Source organism: Lissotriton helveticus, chromosome 11 (genome assembly GCF_964261635.1).
Source record: "Lissotriton helveticus chromosome 11, aLisHel1.1, whole genome shotgun sequence".
NCBI classification, from domain to species: domain Eukaryota; kingdom Metazoa; phylum Chordata; class Amphibia; order Caudata; family Salamandridae; genus Lissotriton; species Lissotriton helveticus.
This window is the reverse complement of record NC_136072.1, coordinates 164,548,269-164,575,840: the sequence shown is the minus strand read 5'-3', so window position 1 is coordinate 164,575,840 and position 27,572 is coordinate 164,548,269. Positions and strand designations below refer to the sequence as shown.

At 47.3% G+C, this 27,572-nt stretch overlaps 1 protein-coding gene across 2 annotated transcripts in view; it reads left to right on the top strand.

Annotated features, from left to right (window-relative positions):
• The window catches only part of TMEM44 (transmembrane protein 44), a 193,534-nt gene that overhangs the window by 12,059 nt on the left and 153,903 nt on the right, over positions 1 to 27,572 (top strand). For both annotated transcript variants that reach the window (XM_078666270.1, XM_078666271.1), the window contains exon 2: positions 25,312 to 25,438. In XM_078666270.1, the coding sequence (XP_078522396.1) occupies positions 25,312 to 25,438 (127 nt within the window). The remainder of the gene's footprint in view (positions 1 to 25,311; positions 25,439 to 27,572) is intronic.

Below are 27,572 nucleotides of genomic sequence, written 5' to 3'. Positions count from 1 at the left end.
GACGTAGGCTCCCTGCAGCCCCTTGTGTCGTAGGGACGCCCCACCCCACCAAAGGGCCACAAACCCGCAAGGGGGAGGGCATTTAGCTCACGGACAATAACTATCTGTGAGGTATGGGAGAGACTCGGGGGCCCTCGTCCCATTCTGCGGGCGGTGGGAGCATCATTTTCCGTTATGCCATTGGCTTCCTGAGAAGTGTTTGGGAGTGACCGCCGTGGCATCTAGTGGTGGATCTGACGTGACCTGTTATTCAGATTCTACCACGTGTTATGTTGCCAACAAATAAATTATCGCGCAGTAATCAGGCCACACTGATTTTTAAGGCCTAAAAGGCCATTTATTAGGACCAGGCTGCACAAACATAAACAACAACCAAATACACAATAATCAACAACTACCCCCCCCCCCCTCACCATGAACTCAACGTTCATACACTCCGGACTCGCCTTCCATTCCACTACATGACCCATTACGTTCTTCATCCCCTTTTCCGATCTCTCTTAGCATCCTGGCATTACCCTCATGCCTCCAGTCCCCCCATCATTCACTCTTCCCCCCCCACGAGAGGTGCGTGTGCCCGCTAGTGACTCCCCCACCCCTCCCAAGTACCGCCAACCCTGCAGCCCGTCCTAAACTACCCCGGAATCCTAATAACTGTAGGGTGGGTGGGAGGCCTTAATAAACTTCCCCACCCGACAATGCCAGAATCCAGGAAGAGGAAGTCGCCTTCCTCTCCTGCATTCCTATACCCACCCTCCAAACCACACCACTACCCCCAGACTGGCCCTCACCGCACGAACGTAGACTGCGTCTTTACTTCCCCTGGGGTCCTGCATTGTGCTTTAAACAAAAAGTTATATATACTGCAGTTCTTCCAGTTTCAATTAAATTCTGTTTGGCATCACAAGGATTTAAATTATGGGACAATGTGTCATAATTGAAAAGTGGTTCTGAACAGGGCCCCCCAAAGGCCTCAGTAATCCATATTTTATTTTTCCCTGGGACCAGCCTGATCTTAATTGAAAAGGAGGCGTTGTTCATACATGTGAGATAATGTGTTAATTTTTTTCTCATTTTATTTAATGTTTAATCCGTGCACACCATTTTGTTAAATCCGGCCAATGGGATTACCGCGTGTGTTCGAGGCAGGAATGGTGTCATGAAGCCATGAGCTAAAAGTCAACAAGGCGGGCCTGCTGGGTGCAAGGCAGCTGTATCCTGGAGAGGGGAGGGCGGGGTGCAGCCAGAACTGCAGAATAGCTTCTCTGCCATGTTTACATTTTCGTGCAGATAACGATTTTGTTTCCTGCTATTGTTTGCAGCAGGCTGCGCCTTTGCCAGGCTCACACAGTCATAGAGCAGTGCTCCACCATCGGAAAACAAGCATTGGCAATGCCAATAGGTCTGGATTTAATGGGACGTTGAACGGTAATGTGAAGCATTACTAGTAACTAGCATGGGAACTCCTGGCTCCCAACATGTGGGCGGAGCCAAAGCCCCTCTCTAGTGATGCTCACAAAATGGTCTGGTGACAGCCGCGCTGTCAAGTCAGACCATAATGTCTCAAGCTGAGGCACGCTTGTCTTCTTTCAACACACAAGAGCTGTTCACATGAACTTTGCAAGTGCTGGTGAAGTGGCACCAGGCCAAAGCCTCAAGGCGCCCCCTCCCCTACTGCTTATAAGAGTCTGCCTCCTACTTTGAAGATCCTTAAATAGGGCGTCGACATCAGCCAGGATCTTCAATAAGCTATTTGTGTGTGGGTTGGTCTTCCAGAGTTATGATGTTGGCAGGAACACGCATCTTTGTGGGAATCCGAGCAGTGCTTAATTTGTAAAATAATAAGTGCCTGGGCCCTGATGATATGATATGATAAATCGGACTTGTAAAGCGCACGTTCACCTACGGTTTCTTGGCGCTGGAGTGGGAGGGCTGTGCGGTACATTGTGGGGCGAACTAGTTGTGAGCTAACGAGAAAAGCCAGGTTTTGAGTGATTTTCTGAAGTGAGCGTAGGAAGGGAGCAAGCGGATTGCAGGGGGAGGGAGTTCCAGAGGAGAGGAGCCTGGGTGGAAAATCTCAGGCCTCCATGTTTCTTGCGCCTGAAAGAGCAGGGGGCAAGAAGATTGGAGTTAGAGGAGCGAAGAGCACGTTGGGGAACATATCGGTGTAAGAGGGAGGAAATGAAAGAGGGCCCCTGGGAGGAAAGGGCTTTGTGAATCAGGCAGCCAGGCTTGAAGAGGCAGAGCTGGGCAACAGGGAGCCAATGAAGGCTCTTAATGAGAGGCTTGGTGTGGCTGGATCTTGGCTGGCCATGGATCAACCTGGCTGCCTGATTCTGTATGAGTTGGAGGCGTTGTGATTGATATGCTGGTATGCCCACATATAGGGAGTTCGCATAGTCGATGCGAGACATGACTAGTCCCAGGGTGACCTGCACAAGAGCTTCTCGGGAGAGAAGTCTTCTGATTTTGCAGATGCGGCGCAGATGGTAGAAGCAGACGGAAACAACTGAGTTAATTTGCGCCCTCATCGAGAGGTCCTTGCAAATGGTGATGCCTAGGCTCTTGACAGAGTCAACAGGGGAAGGGGAAGGTCCAAGTGAGAGTGGCCAGAAAGAAGAATTCCAGGGGTTGTCAGGGGGACCAGTGAGAACTAACTCAGTCTTGTCGGGATTGAGTTTGAGCTGATTTAGATTCATCCAGGAGCTGATGAAATTCATGACAGAGTGGACGTTTTGGATGGAGGATGGGGAGGGGTCGATGTTAAAGATGAGCTGAAGGTCGTCAGAGTAGTTGAAGATGGTAACAGATTTTTGTTAAAGCTCTGAGATGAGGGGACGAATATAAAGGTTGAAGAGAAGTGGTGAGAGTGAGGAGCCGTGCGGGACTCCACAGGTTAGACGCTTTCCCACTGAGGAGAAGGGTGGGAGGGAAACTGCCTGAGCACGATCTTGGAGGAAGGAGGTAATCCATTGCAGTGGTAGCCCCCGGATGCCGGCGTACTCGACACGTTTGAGTAGGTTGGTATGGTCAACGGTGTCGAACGCCGCTGACAGATCCAGGAGCACCAGAGCCTGAGAGATGTTCTGGTCCGCCCCCTTTCTTAGCTCCTCATGGACGGCCAGGGCGATTGATTCAGTGGAGTGCTGAGGCCTGAAGCCAGCTTGGTGGGGGTCAAGAAAGTGGGTAGATTCGATGAAGGTGCTCAGACAGTTAACCACAAAGGCTTCCAGGACTTTGCCCAAATAGGGAAGGAGGGAGATTGGGCGGAAGTTGGAGAGAGTGCCGGGGTCTGCTCCAGGTTTTTTAAGGATGGGTGAGACCACAGCTGTTTTGAAGGAGAGGGGGACCACCCCTGAAGAGAGGGAGTTATTTAGAAGAGAGAGAGGGGGCATGGGAATATTGAGGTAAATCTCACAACTAATGTGAGGGGGGTAGCTGTCATGGGGGGAGCCAGACTTAATTTTCCCAAGAAGAGAAAAGAAGGTTTCTTCAGTGAGCGTGGGGAACGTGAGATAGTGAACGGGGTTATGGGGGGCCACTGTGAAGTGTGGTATGGTAGCAGCAGTGGGGATACTAGTTTTAATAGTGACGATTTTTTCAATAAAGTAGCTATTAAGGGAGTCGCAGAGGGGTTGCGATGGAGGGGATTTAGCAATGGCACGGTCAGGTTTTACCAGCTCATCCACAATGGAAAAGATGGTTTTCGATTTACAGCTGGAGCTAAGTATTTTCGCAGAGAAGTATGTTGATTTAGCCGCAACGATGGCCACCTTGTAGTCCTGTAGGGCCATTAAGAACTAAGTTTTTTGAGGGGGCAGTAATGAAACCTCCACTTGTGCTCCAGTTGGCGCAGAGCGAGCTTCCTGTCCCTAAGATCTTTTGTGAACCAAAGTTGGGCGTCGTGGGGTCTCTTCATTTTAAGGGCCTTCAAAGGGGCAAAGTTGTCTCTTGCCTGGGCCAGCCAGGAGGCGAGGGCTTCAGCCTGCACATGGGGTGAGCATTGAGGGTCCGTGAGGTCAGGAAAGGCGGGAAGGGTGGAAGTGAGGCTCATGCAGAGGGAGGGAATGTCTACATGTTTCCAATTTCTGACCATAGTGGGAGCAGCTGTGTGTGTTACAATGGCGGTCGGCAGACTGATAGAGAGGGAAACAGAATAGTGGCCGGACCAGGCACAGGGGGAGACACGGAGGTCAAGAATGTCCAGGTTTAGACTCCAGGCCTGGTCCAAAATTTGCCTTTTAATGTGGGTGGCCACCTTGATCTGTTCTGAGAAGTTAAGTTAAGCCCAGTAAGTAAGTCCGTGAATTGCTTGGAGCAGGGGTTCTCAAGTGGGTCATGTGGCCAGTAGTTGAAATCTCCTATAATGAGGAGCTTGGCGTTGTTGACCACCAGCTCTGCAGCCAAATTACTGAAGAACTGGATAAAGTTCGATGAAGGGTTAGGTGGCCGGTAATAGAGTACATATGTCAGCGGAAAATGTTTAGAGTGCAGTGTGACTGCTAAGATGTCAGCTAAAGGGGTATTAGGAATAGTTAGGGAAGTGAAGATATGCGGGTGGGCAATGATGAAGGCAACTCCCCCCCCAATATTCCCATCTGGCCGGTTTGCCTGGAGGATATAGTAATTAACAGGGAGAGCAGCCAGGATGTCTGGCGTAGACTCAGACGAGAGCCATGTTTCGGAGAGAAACAGGATGTCAGGTCTGATGGTGTCAAGCAGATGGAAGATCTCTACCTGGTGCCTGGCTAATAAGCGGGTGTTTAGATACCAGATGGAAAGTTTGGTGGGAGTTGGTTTGGGGTGAGTGAAGGGGGGGGTAGGGGTCTGGGGGGCGCTGGAGAGTGCCAAGGGGGTGGGAGGGGATAGGTCGACCAGGGGTGCGGGCAGAACATCAGGGGGGCCCTGACGAGGAGACCACTGCAGCTTGCACCACCCAATGTTCCCATCATCGTTGCCAATGGTGGTACCAAAAACAACTACTAACCATCTCTATCACCTGCAAGTGCGACAGTTCAGATTATTCCAGGTCCCCAAAGCCAAAGGAATGGCTGGGGAGGCAAGTATTAGTAATTTGTAATGTGTATTGTATTCCCAAACAACTGTTCTGCTCATCTCTAAATTAGATGAGCAGCGCCACCATGTGACAAATTGTCATATGTGCAGTGTTGACAATTAAGTGCAGGTGCCGAGCATCGGAAACCACTCACTCAAATTAAGCACTGTATCCAAGGGACTGCTAGCCACGTTTTGGTGGTGAGGGCATGAGACAGGGGTACATACTTGCCAAAATGTTGAAACTGGAAAGAGGCGGTTTTAACCAAAAATCAAGAGACTTTAATTTCCCCATTGAATTGCATTGAAGCAAAGTCAATTGTAGGTAAAATGTAAATCCGTATTTGTAACGCGCGAACTACTCACCCTTACGTGTCTCAAGGCACTGGGGGCCGTCATGGAAATTAAGTGAGCTATTGCCAAGAGTCACATGGTGCTGAGCTGAGCTACCGCCGGAGTCAGGGATCGAACCGTGAACCCTGTGCTCCGAAGTCAGCTGCCCTGGTCTAATGGCTTGTATGAGGGTCAGTTTCAGTCAAGTCACTGACTAAGAGGCATACAAGCAGTAGGATCAGACGGGTGCTTGACATGGAAATATAAGTATGAAGCTACTCGCCAATCCAGAGTACTTGTTTGCCACTGAGGACTGCTGATATTCACTATCCCAGAGGGCCTCTTTGCTCCTGAGAAGTGCTGGTAGTCTCCCTTTCAAATTAAAGAAATGCATCTACTTAGTACCTAACAATAAATGCTTCTATAAAGCGCTGGGTTAGTCCACCAAGGTTTATTTGAAGGGGGGAGTAAAGGAGAAGTTGCAGATCTGACTTAAATTAAAACTTCCCTTCTACATTTTCGAAATAGAATAAATGTCTCTGATTCGATTACCGTGAACCACTTGCCACCATTTGTTCTGCCCTCTAAAATGATTACCACCTTAGACTGTAGAGTAATCCCCTTTTTATGCTGTAAACGCAACACAAAAACATATTTTTCCCTCCACATGCGGGCAGAGCCCAACCTACTATCTTTCTGCAAATTCTAAAAACTTTGCCATTCAACAACCCTGTAACGGGCCGGGACTGTCCCTAAAACAAGGGAATATACAAAGAGAGACTAAACAGAACTCTGGTACCATAGCTCATCACTTATACTCCCCACAGAACGTCGATGATGAGCTGGAACGACAAGAAGAGGAGACGGGTCAATGGCCCTTTAACTGTGACTGGAATAACGAGTGGGAGGAGTCACGTCAGGACGCGATGGCGTCTTATACGGAGAGAGACGAATCAACGGTGTGTTTATTCACCCGGAGGGAGCGAGTAGGAGGCCGGAGCGGAGAGGAAGGAGACGACAACGCGGAGACGAGTTCGGAGGAGTTCAGCAAGAGGGAGAAAAGACGCCGAGAAGAAGACGAGAAACTGGAGACGCCAAGAGGCCAACGACCCCGCGACTCGCCCAGCCATACACCCGCGGGGGGTGTATGGCTAGCACAGGTACGAGACAAGATCAGGGGCTGGGTCCGTGATAAGGGGAAGCCCGCTGAATAACCTGCGCACTCCCACATCCTTGGCATTGGGTCCCCACCCTGAGCACTTACACCTCACGTCGTCAGTTTTGCTAGATGTGTGGCACGGGTTATTAGGTCCTCACTCCCTTCCCTTTAAATCATTGTATGAAAAGTGAACATCCAACTTATACGCTGTATTCTCCTTTTTGTTTGCCTTGAGCCACAAGACAGATCCGGACAAATCCCTGTATCGACGGACACACGAAAGAGGCCGTCGAGCAGAACCCCCAGAGTCAAGCCATAGAAGAACAGCAAGAAGCCGTTCGCCACATGGGACTATACTTAAGGGAAAGAAAAGCTCGGACTTGTTGTTCCATAAAATAAAAGATAAGAAAACAAGAATACATTTGTTGCCTATTCATCCCGCACCTGTAACAAACCCCCTATAGACTTCAGCCCTCTCCTTGTCCGCGTTTGTCTGCAGCGCTACGACGCCTCAGGGTAGCTACTGCGCTTTATAAATGTTCTTTTCATTTCATTATGTTTACTAACAAAATTTCACCAAAATCCCCACAGAATAAATGCAGCTTGAGCAACAGAGATGCATGCTTTTATGTGCATGCCGGACAGGTATATGAATGAGAAAAACAAAGATACGACCAGTGGAAAGCTTGAATTAATCTCAGGCACAGTTAAGTACTCTGGGGCCCATTCTAGCCCACCCTGTATCAAAGACCGCAGCAAAGCAGCGCACACCGACACTATTCCTCATTGACTACCCTCCTCATAGGTATGCTTCCCTTTTCCTTGAGCAATGCAGACATCTCATCAGATGATCCCAAAGTTATGTTCTGTTATGTTATTATGCATTTGTATCGTGCACGGATACTCAGGAATGTCCTGGCGCGGGAGGCCAACGTGAAAACAGAGAATCTGAGATTAGTACGCTGTGAGGGGGCAGGGTCAGGGGAAGCAGTGGTTGGCGAGCCGGACACAGGGGGAACAGGATCCAAAGAGACAGAGTCAGGAAATAATGCTCTAAGCGAAGGTTTTATTTTTAGATAAGCTTTCCTTCGTTTGGAAGTCACTCTCAGTTTTGCGAATTCAGAGGGTTCCGTCCTGACGCCTCTTGTGAAGGCTGAACTAGCCAGAATGAAGCAGGTGCGTAGAACAGCGGATCCGCTCTCTCAGGTCGGGAGGGGAGAGGTTGGTAGGACGCCGGTGCACTGGGTCGAGTCTCCGTCCGGAGGTTCCCGGAAAGGAAAGGAAAGAAAAGGAAACAGTCACTGGGGCGTCCGTGACGGACTTGCAAGGGCCCGGGGTGTGTGGGAAACCAAGTGCTCAATTATATACAATCGTCCGATGTGCTCGTGAGGGGAAGGGTTCTCAGACTATGCAAATTTACACTGGTTCTCTGGGGTTCGACTGGCCGCTCCGTCCCACCCAGCCCGCAACTGCACCCCGTACCTTGTCCAGCCACGCTCCTCCCGTGGGACCGTGGCAGGGCGAAGCGCCGAACCGGTGGCCTCCTGGCTTGCCGAACTCAGCTGGGCTCTCCTCGTACTCTTCTCCTCCGCTGCTCTGATTCACCGCTCTCCGTCTCCACTCCAACACACCTTCCGCCTCCAGGGAAACGCCGTCCGTCGTCTCTCTCGTTCTTCCTGCTTTTGGCTTCTCCTCGCTCTCAGTGGGCGGGGCCTCGTCGTCTTCCTGACCCGGGTTAAAGGGACCCTGTACATTTACCGGAGGGTTGTTCCATGCACTGTTGACGTTCGCCGAGAACCAGTCCCCTTGGTCGGACGCCTCAGTCTGTGCAGGGACGATAGAAAGGGGGGTCAGCGGCACAGCGGACCACCAGTCCGAGGAAACATCAGCATCGACATCCCCAGGGCCCACCACCCCGTCACATACGCTTAGTTAAATAGTAGGATCTTTAGCTGCTTCTTGAACCGCCTGATATCGTGAATATTCCGTAATTCCAAAGGAAGAGAATTCCAAGCTTTGGCTGCCTTAACAGATAGAGAGTTGCCCCCCATTCGGGTGCGGCGGAAACGAGGGACCACTGCCAGCCGCTGCCCAGCAAACCGCAGATGTCTGCGAGAGGCATAGAAGGCGAACTGTCTCTTAAGGTAGATCGGCAAAGTCAATCAACAATATGACATGGCTAATGAAGATAAATGTTTGGGTGCACAGAGGGGAATATCCATCAGAAAAGGAAGGTTGGGTGCAGTATTAACATGCCTAATGTGACCTTTTGGCTGTGCTTAATTTGTAAAAAATAAGTGCCAGGGCTCTCGTCAGGAGGCCACTGCAGCTTGCACCACACATTGCCCCATGCCATGCTTCCAATGATCATAAAAAACAACTACTTACCGTCACACTACTACAAGTGTGACAATTCAGACAATTCCAGGCCCACAAAGCTGTGAGAATGGATTGGGCAGCAGGTAACAGTCATTTTTAATGTATATTGAATTAATAATTAACTGTTGTGGTTGTCTCTAAATTAGGCAGACTGTCACAAGCACCAGTATTGGCAATTAGTTCCAGTGCCGAGCTTTGGAAATCACTGGCTCAAATTAAGCACTGCCTTTTTGGCCCTTTCTGGAGTATTTGATTTAATTACGGAGTGATCATCGGTAATATCTAGGCAACTGCCAGATGCTTCATCTGGCATTTCCCAACTATTTATAGAGCCCCTGTCTGGTGTATTGTATCCAGTATGAGAAATTACATCTTGAGTGTTGTGTACCGTTCTGGAGTCATATCTAGAATAGTGTTTACAAGTCTGGGAACCCCATCTGATAAATCGTTTACAATTCTATAGCCCAGATCTTGGCCATTTTGTCCACATCTGGAGTGTTGACTAGTTCTGGAAACTTAATTGAGAGCCCATCTGGAGCATTGTCTCCCACTCTAGAAGACGAAATTGGTTGGTCGGTTTAATCATGGATGTTACATCTCTCATACTGTGTCCAATCCTGCTTTCTGCCTTTGCTATATGTTCTGCAAGAGATGTCTGGAGTAATCTGTCAGCCTGTGAAAGTTATTGTCTTAATGCGCTCTTTTCTGCATGCAACATTTGGTGTATTTCCCAATTTTGGAGGCCTTCTCTGGATGCCAGTTCTGAGTGACACATCTTGGGTGGTCTGTCAAGTTCTGGAGTCCGCCCAGACGTGTTGTTGTTATTTAGAAGGGCTCGTATATCGTTGCAGTGTTCGGGAGATCAGCTCTGGTCTACATATGTGGGCCACAGTAGTGCCATCCACTTCGGATGCCTGTTCTGGAGTGTTGTACCCAATTCTGGAGACCTCCTTGTAACAAATTGAAGTCTTTATGTCCAGTATATGAAACAGATTAGGTTTATTGAAGATAAGATTCAGGTCATGTAGATAAAATAGAATAAAGTAGATCCAATAATAGAAACCCCACCAGGAGCAGATGGACTCCAGCTCAGCCTCAGATGTAACTGTCCCTGCTTTCAAGCATACACAATTGGAACACTATGTGACATCATAGATGCCTGCTGAGCAAGTAATGACAAACACTAAAGAAGGACAGAGAAGAAATGAAAGAAGGATGCAACACTCCTCTTGAGTGTTATACCCAGTTCTGAATAACAATTCTGCTATACTGTATCTGGTACTAGATGTCACCACTGCCATGTTTCCAACTCACCTGCCTGCATCTGGATTAGTGTGTTCATTTCTAGATGACAACTCTGCCATAATGTGTCGAATTCTGTAGGTCACATTTGAACTACTGGACTCAGGCCACTTGAGGTCCCACTCAGAATATTGCATCCTGTTCTTAAGTCCTCGTCTGCCATATTGCATCAGTCCTGGAGAGATTATCCAGATTATTGTGCAGCATGCCCAAACCCCTCCTTGAACATTGTGTCCAATCCTTACTGTATCACCTGAAGTCAGGGCTTTAAGAGGGCCGGGTCTCACCGGTGCTGAGCCCCGGCAGTTTTTTAAAGGGGCCTCGACACAGGTCTCAATCGGGCTCTGTTTTGTGCACAGGCGGTCTGTTTTTTTCCAGAATGCAGTGACAGCAGGCATATGGATGTGCGCCTGCTCACACTGCTCACTTCTCACTAGTGGAGAAGTTACGGCATGACGTCATGCCAGGTGAGCATTGTATGGGAAGGGAAATCCTTTACAGAGTCATATTCTCTCTGGATTTCCATTCTCTTTTTGAAACTCAGGAGCAGCAACATCGTCGTGGTGTCACCAGGGCTTTAAGCGGAAGCTTTTTCAATATTCTATACAAGGCATAGTTGCTGCTCATTTATCTTATGCAACTGACAACCATTGACTAAGCCAATAGTCCTGACTTCTTGTAGGTTTGATGTTACTTGTTGTAACATATATCTCGATGCAATGACAGAAACAGCAAAATACAAGTCAGGTGGCACACTGTGCTAAGCACAAAATTGTAGCTTATTTGTTAAGCCACGCCCTTAATCACATTGGCCACGCCCCTTTGAGAGTCCCACCAGTTTTTCATCCCACTTAAAGCCCTGCCAGAAGTGTTGCTGTTACCATGAAAGGCCACATCTGACATATTGCGCCCAGTTTTGACAACAATATGCCATTTATTAACCGCTGGGGCATTATAGAGTTCTTGGAGGTACTTATGGCATGCTGTATCAAATCGTTGGAGCCTCATCACGAGTGTTGCATCCAGTTCAGAAGCCACTTTGACGTATATTCCAGGGGCTATTGTCACATGTTCTAGAGGCCTTCTACATTGAATTGTGTCCAGATGTGGAGGCCCTAATACGGAGTGATGTTCATTTCTCTTGGTATGCTCTGACATATAGTGTATGTTTGTATCAGGACACCCCTGATGTAGCATGGCTTGTGTGAAGTGGTGTTTGAAAGTGGTTTATTGGTCTGATGGCATGTGGGTTGGCAAGTGGGTGGATGGATAAATAGTGTACAAATGGATGGTCGAGGCAGTGAAGGAGTAAAAATTAGACTTCACAAGTGGACGGGTGAGTAACTATACGGGTGAGTGGTTGGATACATAAAAAGTAGTGGACAGGTGGGAGGGTCTACACCTAGTGGAGTGGATAGATGAATGAAATGTTGCTGATCACTGAAGTCTTAATGTATTTGTATGGAATGTACCTATCCACATAGGAAGCCGTTGTCTTCACATGCAACAAGGAAATACAACAATTATATTAAAACCATATTAGTTTGCAGGTAAGGAAATAATAGGTTGGCCCTGCAGCTTGCATCACCCATTGCCGCTGCCAGCATTGCCAATGGCAGTACCTACACAACTACTAACCAGCACACTGCTACTAGTGTGGTAATTCAGTCTATTACAGGCCCCCAAAGCTATAAAAAATAGCTTGGGCGGCAGATATTAGTTGTTTTTAACGCATACTGAATTAATAAACAAATTGCTGTTCTTCTCATCTCTAAATTATACAAACCGCGCCACCATGTGGCAGCTGTCATATGTGTGGATGTCGACAATTAAGGGCCAGATGTAGGTGGCCCAATACCGCACTGGCGTAACAAAACTTGTGGGGGCCCCCCTGCAAAGTGCATGGAGGGGGCCCCCACCCTCTGGACCTAGTCAGGAGCTTTCTGGCCTGCTCATACACAGTTCGGATGGGGTTCTCTAGAGTTCTGGGTCCCCCCGCATAGCTGGGGCTGCAGGGTCTATTCTTATGCCACTGGTCTGATGGCGAGCAGTGAGGCACAATAGCGAGGTGCCTTCAGATTTCAGGTATGGGTAGGACAGCAGCAAATCAGGCTTAACAGGGCCGTACAGTTGGTAGGGAGGCAGGGGCGCTTATCTCAAGGACAGTGGGATAGAGGGGGATTGTTGGTAAGCCTCCAACATGCAACCCAGGCTTTCCCAACTTCTCACCGCTCAGGTCAACGGGTCAGTCCAAGACTCAATGCTGGTGAGCTACTCTCACGGCCAACATGCCATCAGGGGTGATGAGATGCACCAGTCACAACATGGGAGGGTGACGCCAGAGACCTCCTGCAGCAGCAGCCACCATATGAAGGCTTCCCCCAGTTTTCAGCCCCGGGAACCTCTGGGCTAGCAGCACAGCACCATGCGGCATGGGTCGACAGCCGTAGGAGCTACCCTTAGCAGCTGCTAGTACTATAATAGGCGAAAGAAGCAGCAGGTTGGCCACAGATAATTTCACGGGTCACTCAGTGGGCTCCTCCCAGGGCCAGGATGGTAGATCGTGTTTTTCTGAACAGGATGAATGGTAAATTGTGTTTACGGCCGGCAGAGCCCTTCAGAGCTGCTAATTTGCAGCCGGACTCTCTGCTGGCTCAAATATCTAATACTTTAATAATACTGGGTTTTTGCACAGTTTTAGGTCTTGTTTATTGTAATAATGTTTAATACGGAGGGAGGAGCCGCGCCAGCGACCAAGATGGCCGCTTGAGCATCGGCTCCGCCCGGCCGCCACCTCCTGATCGACAATCCGGCATTACATCCTGAACCCCGTCCCCACAGACGGGTGGGGGACCAGTACCTGAGTCGTCAGGTGAAATTCCGGAACGTTTGGCTGTTTTGGTGCCTGGCTATCCTCGCCGACAAGATTTGGGCCTGTGGTCCCGGAGCCCGGGACCCCTGGTTTGGTGTCATCCGGGGTGCAGTGCAACAACATCGGCATCTGGGACGGAAGTGGCCGGTCGGATCTCACTTTGTCACCTCTGGGTGGCGGACGAGACGCCTTGGGCCTCTTTCTTCAGTTCTGAGGTTACCTATCGCAGGACCCGCCTCCACTCGACTGAGGAGTAGTGGGTTTCTCCTGCCTTCGCGGTCGAGATGGCGTCGAGGGATCTCGAGAAGCCTCCGCCGAGATCTACTAAATCTGTCCGGAAGGTCCAGTCTAATCGCATAGACAAATATGCCGTCTCCAAAGGGTCACCAGTGGATGCGAAACGAACCCCGTCCGGGGTTGCGGAGGGAGGCCCGGACGTCGAGGACCCCACCATGAAGGACTTAATGGTGGCTATCGCTGGGATTCAATCTTCATTGGGCAAGATGGACACTAAATTGGACACTGTCACTATTGAGGTGGGTCTCATCAGGGCTGACCTCACCAAAACCACTGAGAAGGTCAAGAACCTTGAGATCAAGACGGGGAGTCTCCTCGAGGATGTCTCTGAGCTCCAGAAGGCAGTGCATGATCTTCAGGCAGCCCGCATTAAATTCGATGGGAAGCTCGATGAGTACGAGGGTCGGGCCCGCCGCAACAACGTCCGTATCCTGGGGGTTCCGGAGCGTTCCGAGGGGGCGACTCCAGACCTCTTTGTTGAGGACCTTATCCTGCAACATCTCAAGCCTAAGGGCCTCAGCAATTTCTTTACCGTGGAGAGGGCACACAGGATCCTCGGAGGCCGCCCGAAGGTCGGAGCGCCTCCGCGTCTCATCATTGCCCGGGTACTGAATTTCCGAGACCGGGACGCTATCCTGCAAACAGCACGGTCCGCGGGCCCGTTGGCCTACGAGAACGCTTCGCTGCTCTTTTTTCCAGATTTTACGCAGTTGGTCCAGAGACAACGGCAAGGGTTTCTGTCAATCAAACGGCGACTGAGGGCCCGTGACATTAAGTACTCTATGATGTATCCGGCACACTTGAGGGTTGAACGTGACGAAAAGACTTGGTTTTTTGACAATCCTGAAATGGCTGCGGACTGGCTGGATCGAATTGTGGGGTCGGAGCAGGAGGATCGGGCCCGATCGAATAACGAGGAACAGTGACCTGTTTCAGACTGTAGCGTTGGCGTATAAGGGTCTGGTGGGGGTTATACCCGTTATTTTTCCCCCTTCTGGTCCAATTTTGTTCAAGACTCTTTTTCTTTTTGTGCTTTCACCGAATGGGGGGGGAACAGTGGTTGGTCTGGGATGGTGGGGGTGGGCAGCCTGTTGTAAGGTCCTCCTCCGTTTTTCTACTTTTAGATATCTGTAGTTAGTTGGGGGCGACAGGCACACTGCGAGTTGGGTGGGGGGGTTGCGGGTCTGGCTGTTGGGGATTTTTGTGTTTTGTTTGATTTATTTTGTTTGACCAGAGATTGATGTGGGTGCAAGTGGATCTTCTGTGCTCTGAGATGATGAATGGCTTCCGTTAGACATGGACTGGGGTTCTCCGTCCTCAGCTGGAACGTGAATGGATTGGGTGATAAGATAAAGCGAACCATGGTGAGTAGGCCAATTAGGCGACAAATGCCAGACGTTGTATTGTTGCAGGAGACGCATCTCATGGGGAGGCGCTGTATGGCTCTGCACAGGGGCGGTTACAAACTTGTTGCCCATGCTGGCTTCACATCTGGCTCTAGGGGTGTGGGCATCTTGGTTAGGAACTCCTTCCCCATTGCGATCCGTTTGAACTGGTCTGATAATCGCGGCCGGTATGTTGCCATATCGGGTCAGTGGGAGGGCAGGATTGTAACACTGGTATCTATCTATGTCCCCCCGGCGCTGCAGGTTGACACATTTCGTGATTTAGGTCGGATGCTTTTAACTGTGCCGGTCGGCACCACTGTGCTGGGCGGGGACTTTAATGCAGTCATGGACGGGGAGTTGGATAGGCTCCCCTCCCGTGTGTTGTTGCCCTCTCGGAGGTGGTTGCCTGACTTTATTGCTGCGACGGGGCTGGTTGACTGTTGGCGTCTCAGACACCCATGCGCTACTGAGTACACCCATGCCTCGGCGGCGCATCACTCCCTTTCGCGGATTGATCATGTGTTGTTGCCAGCGGCGCAGGCTGCCATCGTTCGAGACGTGGCTCACTTGGCGCGGGGGTTCTCCGACCACTCGCCGATCTTGCTTCGGCTGTGTGTGGGGCAGGGTGACGTGGGCAGGATAGCCCCCATAAATGTGGGGCGTCTGAAAGACCCTGTGGTTAAAAAAGCGTTGGTGCGAATTACGGACAGCTATTTTCGTGAGAATGAGGAGTCGGTTGCCTCGAGGTGCTCCCTTTGGGAGGCGTATAAGACAGTTGTTAGAGGGGAGGTCTTCTCCCTCGTATCTGTGCAGAAGAAGAAGATGAGGGTGGAGTTGGATAGGGTTGAGGCGGAGCTCTTGGCCTTGGAAACTGCTGTTTCTTCCGGGGGGGACCCCGGGGCGAGTCATCGCCTCGGGCTCCTCCGGGATGAATATAGGACCCTGACACGTGACCGTGCTAGGGCACAACACGCCAACACGCAGAATAGGATTTATGAGCACGGGGACAAGGCAGGAAAGTTGATTGCTTGCCTGGAGAAGGGTGACTGGGGGTCTTGCTTGATGCCGGAGCTGAATATTGTGGGCTCGGGGGCCACGCCGGACCCCCAGTCGATTGTTGACGAATTTGCTAGATACTATGCGGAGGTGTATACCTCGGCCGAAACTTTTACCGAGGCAGATAACGCCGAAATAATACGGGATATGCCGATGCCTGCCCTATCGGACGATCAAAGGGAATTATTGGACTCCGCTCTTACGAATGATGAGGTAGCGATGGCCATCAGGGGGGTCCATTCTGGTAGGGCCTCGGGCCCTAATGGTCTCCCCATTGAATTGTTTAAGCCTCATGCCAATCGGTTGGCCCCGTATTTGAAGGACATGTACATTGAAAGCCGCGACCGTGGGGTGTTGCCCTACGATCAGCGTGTCGCCAATATAGTGGTCATTTACAAGGAGGGTAAACCCCGCCTGGAGTGTTTATCATATCGCCCGATTTCTTTGTTGAACGTGGAACCTAAGGTTTTGGCCAAACTGTTAGCCACCCAACTCGTGAAGGTCATATCGACTTTGATCCATCCGGATCAGTCCGGCTTTATGCCACGGCGTAACACCGCACTGAATCTTCGCCGACTTCATGGTGTGGTGGCGGGTGCGTCCCGCATTCATGAGCCGGCTGTGTTATCTCTTGACGCAACTATGGCCTTCGATCGGGTGGAGTGGCCCTATCTTTTTACGGTTTTGACAAAGTTGGGGTTTGGCCCGGTGTCTATCGAATGGGTGCGTCTTTTGTATTCTGCCCCCCCTATCTCGCGTCGTCGTGAATAACCATAGGTCTCGCGATGGCCCCTATCAATCATGCTATCTATGGCTCACCAGTTGATCCGGGGTATGCGATGGATCGCGGTCAGGTGCCGGGTGGCGAGTACACTTGTGTGCTATATTCGAGGCGTGGCTATTCTCCGTTGGTGGGGCCCCCCTTGACCTCCACTAAAGTGTGGCACGAGGCCAACAGGGACCTCAAATGGGCCGGGCGCCTGACACTGGCTACTCCGTTGTGGAGCTCTGAGAAATTGGGGATGCTTTGGAAAACGAAAGGGTTTGACCGGTGGGACTTGATTGGTATAACTCAGGTGCGTGATGTGTGGGGTAAGGGCAGGAGGTTGACGTTTGAGGAACTGCAGGCCAAGTATCAGCTGAATGAGACGGAACGGTTTTGATACCTACAGATTAGCCATGACCTGAGGGCGGTGATCCCTGGGGGTGAGACTCTACCGGTGGCCTCCCCATTGGAGGATCGTTTGCTGGATGGCCTTGTCCCCACTAAAACGATTTCATTAACGTATAGCAAGCTGATCAACCACACTGAGGACCCCTTGGTGCAATTACGCGAACAATGGGTGGCTGATGGATTTGTGCTTGATGAGGAGGATTGGAGGGAGGCGGTGGCGTACCCCAGGGAGGTGGCGGTCCCTATGAGGCTCCGTTTGGTTCAACTAAGGATTCTGCACCGTTCTTAAATTACTGGTCCGAGACTGCAGAGGATGGGTGTGGCTGAGACTGCCGATTGTCGAAGGGGGTGTGGCCTGCCTGGGACGTTCCTGCATATATTGTCGGAGTGTGAGAGGGTCCGTGATTTCTGGACCAAGATCCATTCAAAAATAAGTGAAGTGTGGGGAGTGAGGGTCGAGATGGAAGCGAGGAGATGTTTGTTGAATGTGTGGGAGCCTACGGACCTGCCGAGCCATGGTAAGGTCTGGGTGGCTCTCGCTTGTGCGGTTGCCAAGCGTAATATTTCACGCCTGTGGAGTGCTTCTCAGGCACCCCGGATCGGGCCCTGGATGGAGGACCTCGACTGGTGTATGTTTCGTGAGAAGTCTGTGTATGTGTCCAGGGGGCGCCCCCGCAAATGGGTCAAGATCTGGGGACCCTGGAATACCTATCGAGGCGACATCTGTGCACCTCCGGAATTGGATCTCGATAGTGAGGAGCAGGAGGACACCTAGCTCCGTTCTTTTTCTTTTTAATTGATTGCCTTTACTTTGGAAGTCCACATCTGACATTGTGTAACAATGGTCACCCAAAGTACTCTGGTTGATGTTTGTTCATGTATTGTTGGTCTCTTTTGTTAATAAAAAGAATTAAAAAAAAATAATAATGTTTAATACATATTATTAGCTTTTATTAAACGCCATTTAGTTTTTTGTCATTTTTCCTATTTATTTTTCAGCTTAATTTCGATTTATTTATACTTAATTTGTTATTTTAATGTTTTTAGATCGTTGCATTTTTATTTGCTATATGAGTGGGAAGCTTTTTACATTAATGTTTAAATGCATTTTTTTTAATTTTTTTTATATTTCGATAAAAGGGTAAGGAAAATATTTTAAAAGTTTTAATGTCATTTACTTTTGAGATCCTGAGTTTTATATTTGTCTGGGTGAGGTGTAGTTGAAACTTTGTTTTAACACTTTTTTTTTATGTAAAAACAATTTAACAAAATTTTTACATTTGCCTACTAATTATTTTTTCGTTTTTGTTGTTTTGGTGAGTTTGTAGGAATTTTTGGTCAGCGTTTTTTTTAAATGTATTTATTTTAACTTTTTGTGTCAACTATTTCTGTATATTTTCTAATACTTTTTATCAATTCGTAAAGAAATCTTTTTGTTTAAGAAATGTGTTTGTTTTTATTTTTTTATTGTAATTCTTAAACAATTTTTTGAGACTGAAATTGGGTTAATCTAAATTTATGTCAGATGTTATTACATATACTAAATCAATTGTAATATGTTTTATTTGATACACATTTTTATTTTTCTATTTGTGTACTCTTCTAAAGAATACATGTTTTATAGTTTTTTTATTTTATATTTGCCTAAACATACTTTTCCCCTTTTTCCCTTCCATGTTGCTTAATTTGCAGTGGGAATGGGGGCAGTAAATCTGACGCCCCCACCCAACCTCCAACACTAATGCTTTCCCCAGTGTTGCTTTGTTTGGAGTGGGAATAGTAAATTGGCCCCTTCCACTCCGAGTCCAACATTGTCATCAGTGTTATAAATATATGTTAAGCTATTCGAAATTAAAAAGTATCAAAGAAATTATATTTTCATTGATTATAAGAAATAATTTTATATTTTTATACTTTATTAGTGAAGATATGTTTTCAGCTATATACAAAAATATTTTAATTGAACTATCTTTTGTCATTTTAGGAATATTTTTTATTATTTGTAATTCCAAATACTACATTTTAAGAATAAAAAATGTGTTAATAATTACATAAAAAATATTTCAAAAAAGTATTGCAACTTTTTAAATTTTTTAAATAATTTTTATTAAATGCGTTTAATTTTTTTTATATATTATCAATCTTTGTTAACCTACATTTTGCTTTTAATATTTTTGTTAATTTTAATGTTCATTTCAAAACTCAATAGTATTGTAATCTCTATTTTTATATTAGATACATTTGAAATGTAGATATTTTTGTACAACGATATTTTGGAAACAACATTTTTATTTGCATAGTGTTTATGATATTTTGGTAGTCAATAATTTACCACTGCTATTTTGTTAGGTGTATATTATTTATGATGGATTTTGATGGCTACAATCATTCAAAAACTGTATGTTGGGAATGGACAAATTCAGAGGAGTTCATATAGCACTAGAATGCTACTGGCTAATTACATAAATTGTCAGCTAGTCATATTCTGCTTGGTTTTAATATGGTGTAATGGTAATTTGTTTTGTCTTTTGAACCTTTTAGATTCATGGTCAGACTGAGGTATGCAACAAGGAGTTTACCCGATAAAGGGACTTGGCAAAAGTGGAGCGAGGAGTGGCAGCAAAAATATCCGTTCCTTTCCAAGGGTATCTCTTGGTTACTTGGTTGTTAGGGTTTACTCTAAGGGGCAGGCTTTAGATATGGAGAGATATCATGTTGATTTGAACCTACTTCTTATGAAAGTTAATTGTTGAATGCAAAGTGATTTGCCACTAGGGTTCGAGTACTGTGGCTCGCTACCTTGCCTGTGTCAGCAATGGGCCAGTATTCTGTTGTTTTTAAGCCAGATAGATGGACAGTGCACTGGTGCTCTTCTAAGGGCCTATGCCACCTTCGTGAATGTGACAGGTCGCAAGTACAGGTCCAGGACCTGACTGACATCTGTGTCAGTCATCTGCCTTTTATGGGTGAGAATACATCATGGTCCTTCTCTGCCTCGTCATTTTAGGCGAAGGGGTTGTTTGTAATAATTTTGAGAGAGCAGCTTGCCAAGGCTGGTGGACTAACCCTGCCTTCCCTTGTACCCAGGTACAGCTTTACACATGTTGCTGTAGAAATAGACCCAATGGAGCTGTCTCGTGCCACTGCATAAGCCAATGCTCACAAACTAAATAGACTTTACACGTTTCCTAGCTAGCAAGATGTTGGAGTGAGGTAAGCACCTGGAGCGGACATGCTATGTGAATTTGCATATTATGATAAGGACTATACAGCAGCCGCGGTCGGTAGTGGGAGTAGCTGCCGGGCAGTGATGCGGGGAGTGGGAGGGGCAGGGTGGAGGTTAGTAAACTATGGACTACGGAGGTTTACAGGTAAGTAAACATGTAAATAAATAAAACAAATTTAGTTGCATGCACTGCATCCCCAAATGCGATGCAGTGCGCGCAACGAAATTCGTTTTATTTATTCATACGTTTACTTACCTGTAAACCTCCGTAATCTATAGTTTACTACCCCCCACCGTGCCCCTCCCCACGTCACCGTCTGGCAGCTACTCCCACTACCGACCGCGGCTGCTATACAGCCTTCCGTTCATCTAGGCTGGATATATTTAGTACCAAGAGTCTGACTTATAGCAAACTGCTATTTACAGTGCCTGGAAATGGTGAAATGTTGTTTGATGCATTTTATATAAAAAAGAAATTATTATGAAACTGATTTGTAGTCGTACACTGACATTTCATGCATTATGCCAGTCACAGTGCAACTAATTATTCTGCTGCTGTCATAAACTAGCATCTTCTCATTTGAAGCATCAAAATAACAGATTAAAGCCACAACAGAGAAAGCTGACACGCACAAATAAATGTAGGCGCTTCACTTCTTCCCTTTTAGAATATAGTGTGACGTGCTCTAACATCTCATAAGGCCCCCCACCAATTACAATCACTTTCCCTGGTTCTCAGCAGGGGGAGGCTGGACTGGTCATTTATTCCATCGGGCAATTCCCCAGAGAGTTGCAATGACTGGAGTCATGTTTTTGAAAGCCCTGGGCCACTGCTGGCACCTCTGTCAAGTTTCCAGCTCCCAGTGGTCAATTACAGCAGGCAGACGAGACACAGAAAGAGAGAAGGAGAGAGAGAGAGCGCGACAGAAGAGAAGGATAGAGAGCGACAGAAGAGAGTGAGAGGAGAGCAACTGATAATGGATGGAAAGTGCTAGAAAGTGGGGTGAAGGATAGCAGAGCTTGTTTGAACGTTTTTGCCAGGGCTGTTTGTGGTTTCCAGACTGGCCCTGGCTATCAGCATGTGACCACCACCAGGACTGGAGCCATAGAACCAGTAGTGATTGCACTTGAAGCATTAACTTGGTCCATACACATGAACCACATATTTTGCTCATTGAACGACGATCCAAAGTCACCGTGGTTTGATTGTTCAGTGCTGCCAACCTTTGGGCAGGAATTTTGTTTCTTTTTGCGCTAGAAGAACTGGCGATGCCATGCTGCTCAACACACAGAAAGCGATATTCCACTTCCTCCGAGAATGGATGGCTGTTAGCCGAGGGGGGCCCCTGGAGCTTGGGGGGGCCCCCCGCATCGCGTGGGCTGTGGGGGCCTGTGTTACGCCCCTGCAATACTGGTCGGTAGCAGCCGAAATTACCGAATTTCGGCTGTTACCGACCGGTATTGGGCATTTGGGATGTAGGTGCTACATTTCAGATTCGGTAATTTAAGGAATCGGTAAATTACCGATTCCTTAAAATACCGAATCGGTAAATTACCGAATCTGAAATGTAGGGAGCACTCAAATGAGTGCATTGCACAGTTAAGGATTCGGTATTTACCACCAAAAAAGGTTGGCGATAAATTTCGAAAACCTTAAAAAAAGCAATTTTGTGCTTTTTTAACAGTGCCATGTGACAGACAAGGGCATGTATGTGTGCCACATGTGCACCCATGCACGATTCAGGGGAGCAACAGGGTGTCAATGTGACACTCTGCCACCCTTGCATGAGTTCCCCCTATTACAGATTCAGTGTTTACTGAATCAGTAATATTGAATGGCTTCCCATTCATTCCTATGGGCCTTCAGGCCAATAGGAATGAATAGGAATTACCTAATCGGTAAATACCGATTCTTAATTACCGAATATTACCGATTTGGTCATTTTTCCGAAAATGTATCTACATCTCATTTACCTATTCTTAAATACTGAATCGGTAAAATTCGGTATTTAAGAATAGGTAAATCGGGATTACCTACATCTGGCCCTAAGTGCCCAGTGCCTAGCACCGGAAACCACCAGCTCACATTAAGCACTATTGGAAACGTATATTCGTGAATGAATGCATGAATAAGTGGGCTATAAAGTCACATGGATGGAAGCAGCCTGGGGGTCGCAGAAGTAGCATGGATATCAATGTGGAAGAGAGCAAAAGGGACACGCATCTGTTTCGGGAGGTCAATGGTAATGGCAATTGGGACACTAGCACCCAGAGTGGCTGTCAGAAACCCATGTAGGTCAGACTGAAAATGAACAACAACCAATGGAGAGGAGGAGTGTTGCTGCTTGTGCATGAAACAAATTGCTATTGCTCCAATATGGCGTGCATACCTCTTCCTGTGAGACATGAATTTTCAGAGCAAAGGGTCGGTGTATCATGCTTGCGTCGCTGTGCACGATTTAATACTATTTTCATGGAAACACAACATGCAACTTCCTGTCTAAAGTCGTAATGTGTTGAGGTAACACAATAAGCTTTGTCCTTGCCAAGATCTGCAAATGTCCCTTCTCAGGAGACATTAAGGGTTGTCAAAATCCAAAACATCAGTTTCAAACAGTTTTCACATTTAGTCATTTCACATAAACTGAAGTTCAAGCCTGATTGTGTTGAAATCCATCCAATTTGAGAAACATGTGGAGCTTTCCCCAGAGAAATAGCAGACGGTCTAAAATTGTCAAGCTTAAATATTAAGACATCATTGGGAGTTTAAAATGGATCGTAAAAACTTTACACATATGATCCGGTACAGGTAGGTATGTTGGACCCAATTACAAGTTGGGAGGAGCTTTATGGCCAGAAGGTCCTGGTCAACACTGGACCCGATTTTACCGGCCAGAAAATCCAGCTAATAAAATTCCATAATCATCTGACCACAAGAAGAGCTTGGTCACAGCCCCGGACCAATTTCGGGTGGTTGACACGGTTTACGGATCTGATTTTCGTCAATTACAAGCCATGAAATAAAAAGGAAATGCATAGTAAAGTCACTGACCTGTTGCATTTCAACTGTTCTCAGAAAACCAAAATGATGCATGTGACACCTAAAACAATGGGGCATTGAACAAAAACTACTCCACCAAATACTTGAACCTACTACACGGCGTCAATGATCCTCCAATATAACACAAGCAGATCTGAAAAACGATTGGTCCTGGCTTCTTCTAGCCTTATCATATACTAAGAAAATCTGAATTTATGCCTCAAATACATTTGTATATAAAAGCAAGTCGATTTGATCCTGGAATCTGGGAGGTCTACCACAAACGGCTTCAGATGGCCAATTAGACGAATTTTGGCGCTCTTTCGAAACATTCTCATTTTTCAGCTAACAAGGTGTGAGGCCACCTTCCCATTAATTCGATATTTAGACTATCATATACAAGCTGTAAAACATTATTAAATAGGATGCCCAAAGAGGTATTTAGCCATATGCTTATCCACTAACCTGGAGTTGAGAATAACAGACCTACAACTATTAGTGCCACGGTTAATGGGGATTAAAATTCACAACTGCCAGGAAAAACATTCCTTCCTGTTATTAAACATATCTCACACTCACACTCACTCTCTCTCTCACACACTCTCTCTCACACACACTCTCTCTCACAATCTCTCTCTCACACTCTTTCTCTCACACTCTTTCTCTCACACTCTTTCTCTCACACTCTTTCTCACACTCTCTCTCACACACTCTCTCTCACACTCTCTCACACACACTCTCTCTCACACTCTCTCTCACACACTCTCTCTCACACACTCTCTCTCTCTCTCACACACTCTCTCACACACTCTCTCACACACTCTCTCTCACACTCTCTCTCACACTCTCTCTCACACTCTCTCTCACACTCTCTCTCACACACTCTCTCACACACTCTCTCACACACTCTCTCTCACACTCTCTCTCACACTCTCTCTCACACTCTCTCTCACACTCTCTCTCACACTCTCTCACACACTCTCACACTCTCTCACACTCTCTCACACTCACTCACACTCACACTCACACTCACACACTCTCTCACACACTCTCTCACACACTCTCTCTCACACACTCTCTCACACACACTCTCACTCTGTCTTGGGGAAAACTAAGTTTTAGAAAAAAACTGGAAACAATCTTGCAAATTTTAAATTAACTTGCCCAAATATTTATGGGTTCTAACTAGAGATTTTAACATGAGTTTAACAACTGATAAGGAAGGAAACAATCACACCTACAGGACCTCTGATGGAACATTCCCGCTCAAATTAGGAGCGCTCAGAAGCGCAACAAAAAGGGGCAAGTGTTTGTCAATTTCTTACTTTTTCACAGGCCCGCGAGCCTTGAACGGCCGTTTTCTTAATGTCCATCCTTTAGCACCAACTCGTTTTTCGGGCACCTCTCGAGATACCTTGGGTTACACATTTGCAAGTTTGAATGCGTTCCCACTACATCACTGAGTACAAAAAATTGAATTGACATCAGAGAGCGACTGTTTTCTTCAGTCAATCTCGAAGGAACACAAAAAGCAGAAGTTCCTACAACATCCATTCTAAAATGGACTGGTCCAATAATTGAACAAGTGGCCCATTATATAACGTAGAGTCTTCAGTGTTGGGACCAAACAGAACTTGCCCTGCCTACCAGCAGATTCAACTACCTCTCAGAATGTACTTATTTTAGAGTCCATCTGCTCGCACAATTTGACAATACAGGTAGTCCTAAGGGAATAAAAGTGTGGGAACACTACGCAAAATGGTCTTTTCCTCTCAAAGGCCCTACGAATAGATAATGGACTACTGAAAAAAGAATTGAGATATTTGAAGAAGACTCTCAAAGATATAGGTGACTTTCAGATAAAAGTATTCCCATTAAAGTACCTAATAACATATTAACAATGGAGATGTTTCTAACCAACACTTATGCATGCTTGAAAGTTCATTTTTTAATAGCACTCTTAACTGTGTGTCACAATTTATTTTACCTGGTTGCAGTAATTCAGATTTTTCTTTTGTTTTACCTAACAGGCTCTTCTATTTACGATACAGCAAGAAAACCAGGCATGGAGATTCTGTTATCTGTAGTGTCTACAGTTTTTTTGGAAACATGTGCAACACAATCGGGGCCCTCCTGTCCAAACAACTCACAATCCAGGTAGGTGTTAGCTAAAGCCAGCCATTGCCTAATGATTTGACACCCGATGTATGCCTGAAGGAGGATTGGCATTGTCGATTTGGGAGACACCCTCCTCCATGACTGTACAAACAGTGGCTTGTCATCGTCAACTTGAGCTACACCCAGCTGTATAACAGTAAAGGTACAGGCTATACATTGTTAGTTTGGTTGACATTCCACTGTATGACTGTAAAGCTAGAGACCTGGGGGCAGATTTACAAGCTCCCTGCGACACTTTTGTGCTGCTGTTGCATCACTTTTGTGATGCAGCAGCGGCGTAAGCAGTGCAGCCAATTTACAATGTGAAGCATTTATGGAGATGCGTTATGTTGTAATGCCCTTCGTCACATTATAATCTGCGTCAGGTATAATGAATGACGGGTGGGCGTTCCCACGCAGGAAAGACTCGTAAAAGTGGACAAGGGAAATCTACAAGATTTCACTGCGCCACATCTTGGACGCCACTGCGTCAAAATCTTACGCCTGCTTGAAGCAGGAGTAAGGGGTGACGCAGTGTAGTGCAAATAGGCCTCTACATGCATTACTGGAGTTGCATCGTGCTTGCGACGTGACTACAGCAATGCGTGACATTCGGGCCAACAGATACGTCATAATTTCTGACGCATCTGTCAATCCTTGCGCCATATTGTAAATACGGCGCATCCATGATGGCGCAAGGGTATTGCTAGCTAGCAAAGGGAAACTGACACATCTCTACAGATGCCTCAGTTTCTTGTAAATATGCCCCCTGATGTACATTTTGGGTGATACCCTCTGTATCACTATAAATGTAGAGGCTTGGTATTGTCAATCTGGGTGATATCCCACTCTAAGATGGAAGCTTGGTAGTGTTAATATAATGAAACTCCTCCTTAAGACTGTAGAGCTATTGGACTTTCTTGTATTCTCCATGTTTTTCTTAATGGGACTTCTCAGAATATTTAGGTTTCCATATATGGAACTGTTTAGAATGATATAAACTCCCCAACAGAAACTTTGACATTCATCAGTTATACATAACTGACATAAGTTTAACTAGCTCTACTGTGAGGAACTGTTTATGACCTCACATATTACATCACTCATGACATATGAAGTCTGGGGGCTTAACTGACGAATTTCAGTGTTTTTAAACCCTTGCATGCGCGGCGAATTTTCGCGCTGTGCGGCCGTTTTAAAGAGTGGGCGGGATCATGACGGCCCCCAGCCGTCATCAGCACACGCCCACCGGGATGCATGACGGACGGGGGCCGTCATCAGCATGGAAGGGGTTAATGTAAGTTAAAATCGAACTACCTTCCTCACGTATAACTCCACTTTAACCTTTTAGTTTTCTCAGTGAACATATTTATATATATATATAGGCCTGTTCGAAGGTTCGGGCCCGCATTCTATCCCCGCATTGACCCCCACTCGCTCACTTTCATGAACCGCTCCGCTCTGGCCTGTTTCCAGTGGCAGCTCGGAGACCAGAGTCCGCGATCGCAGATCGAGCCACAGATCGCACTGCACCTATCGGTCCGAGGGCCATGGGGATAGCGAGTGGGCAGGCGTTAGGCAGCGGGCTCTTTGAAGGGGGTGCGGAGGTGGCCGCTGGTAGGCCGGTGCCGCTTGTGCTTTTCCGAGGAGCCGGCATGCCCACACGCTTGTCATGGAGTCCCAACAACCCCAACCAGAGTTTCCCTACCAGCCAGGCAGTTATTGGTGCGTATTAAAGGTCCCCCAGTACCCTCCACCCCCCCCCGTCAGCCTACCCGATAACTCAGTGCTCTAAAGGCACTTGTCAGGCACTGCATTAGTACTACACAGTCCACAATTGGAAAGGCCCGGCATGGCCTTCTACTGTATCAAGCCCCCTACATGAACCTGGACTTCGCCAATTGTTTTACTTGTGACAGCAGTGGCAGGGGGAGGCAGGCTGTGAGTACTCCCAGAGGCAAGCTACATTAGGTGCAGAAAGAGGCATAAGAAGTGGAAGCGGCAGTAGCAATAGCAGTGACTGCAAGGGGGCAATAAGCTAGGCCTTGTTGCATGGTTGAGCCCCAGGTTGCAGAAGTGGCCCCCATGGCTCAGGTTCAGCTTGCCGCCCGGGCGAGCTCCCTCCTCTTGCACC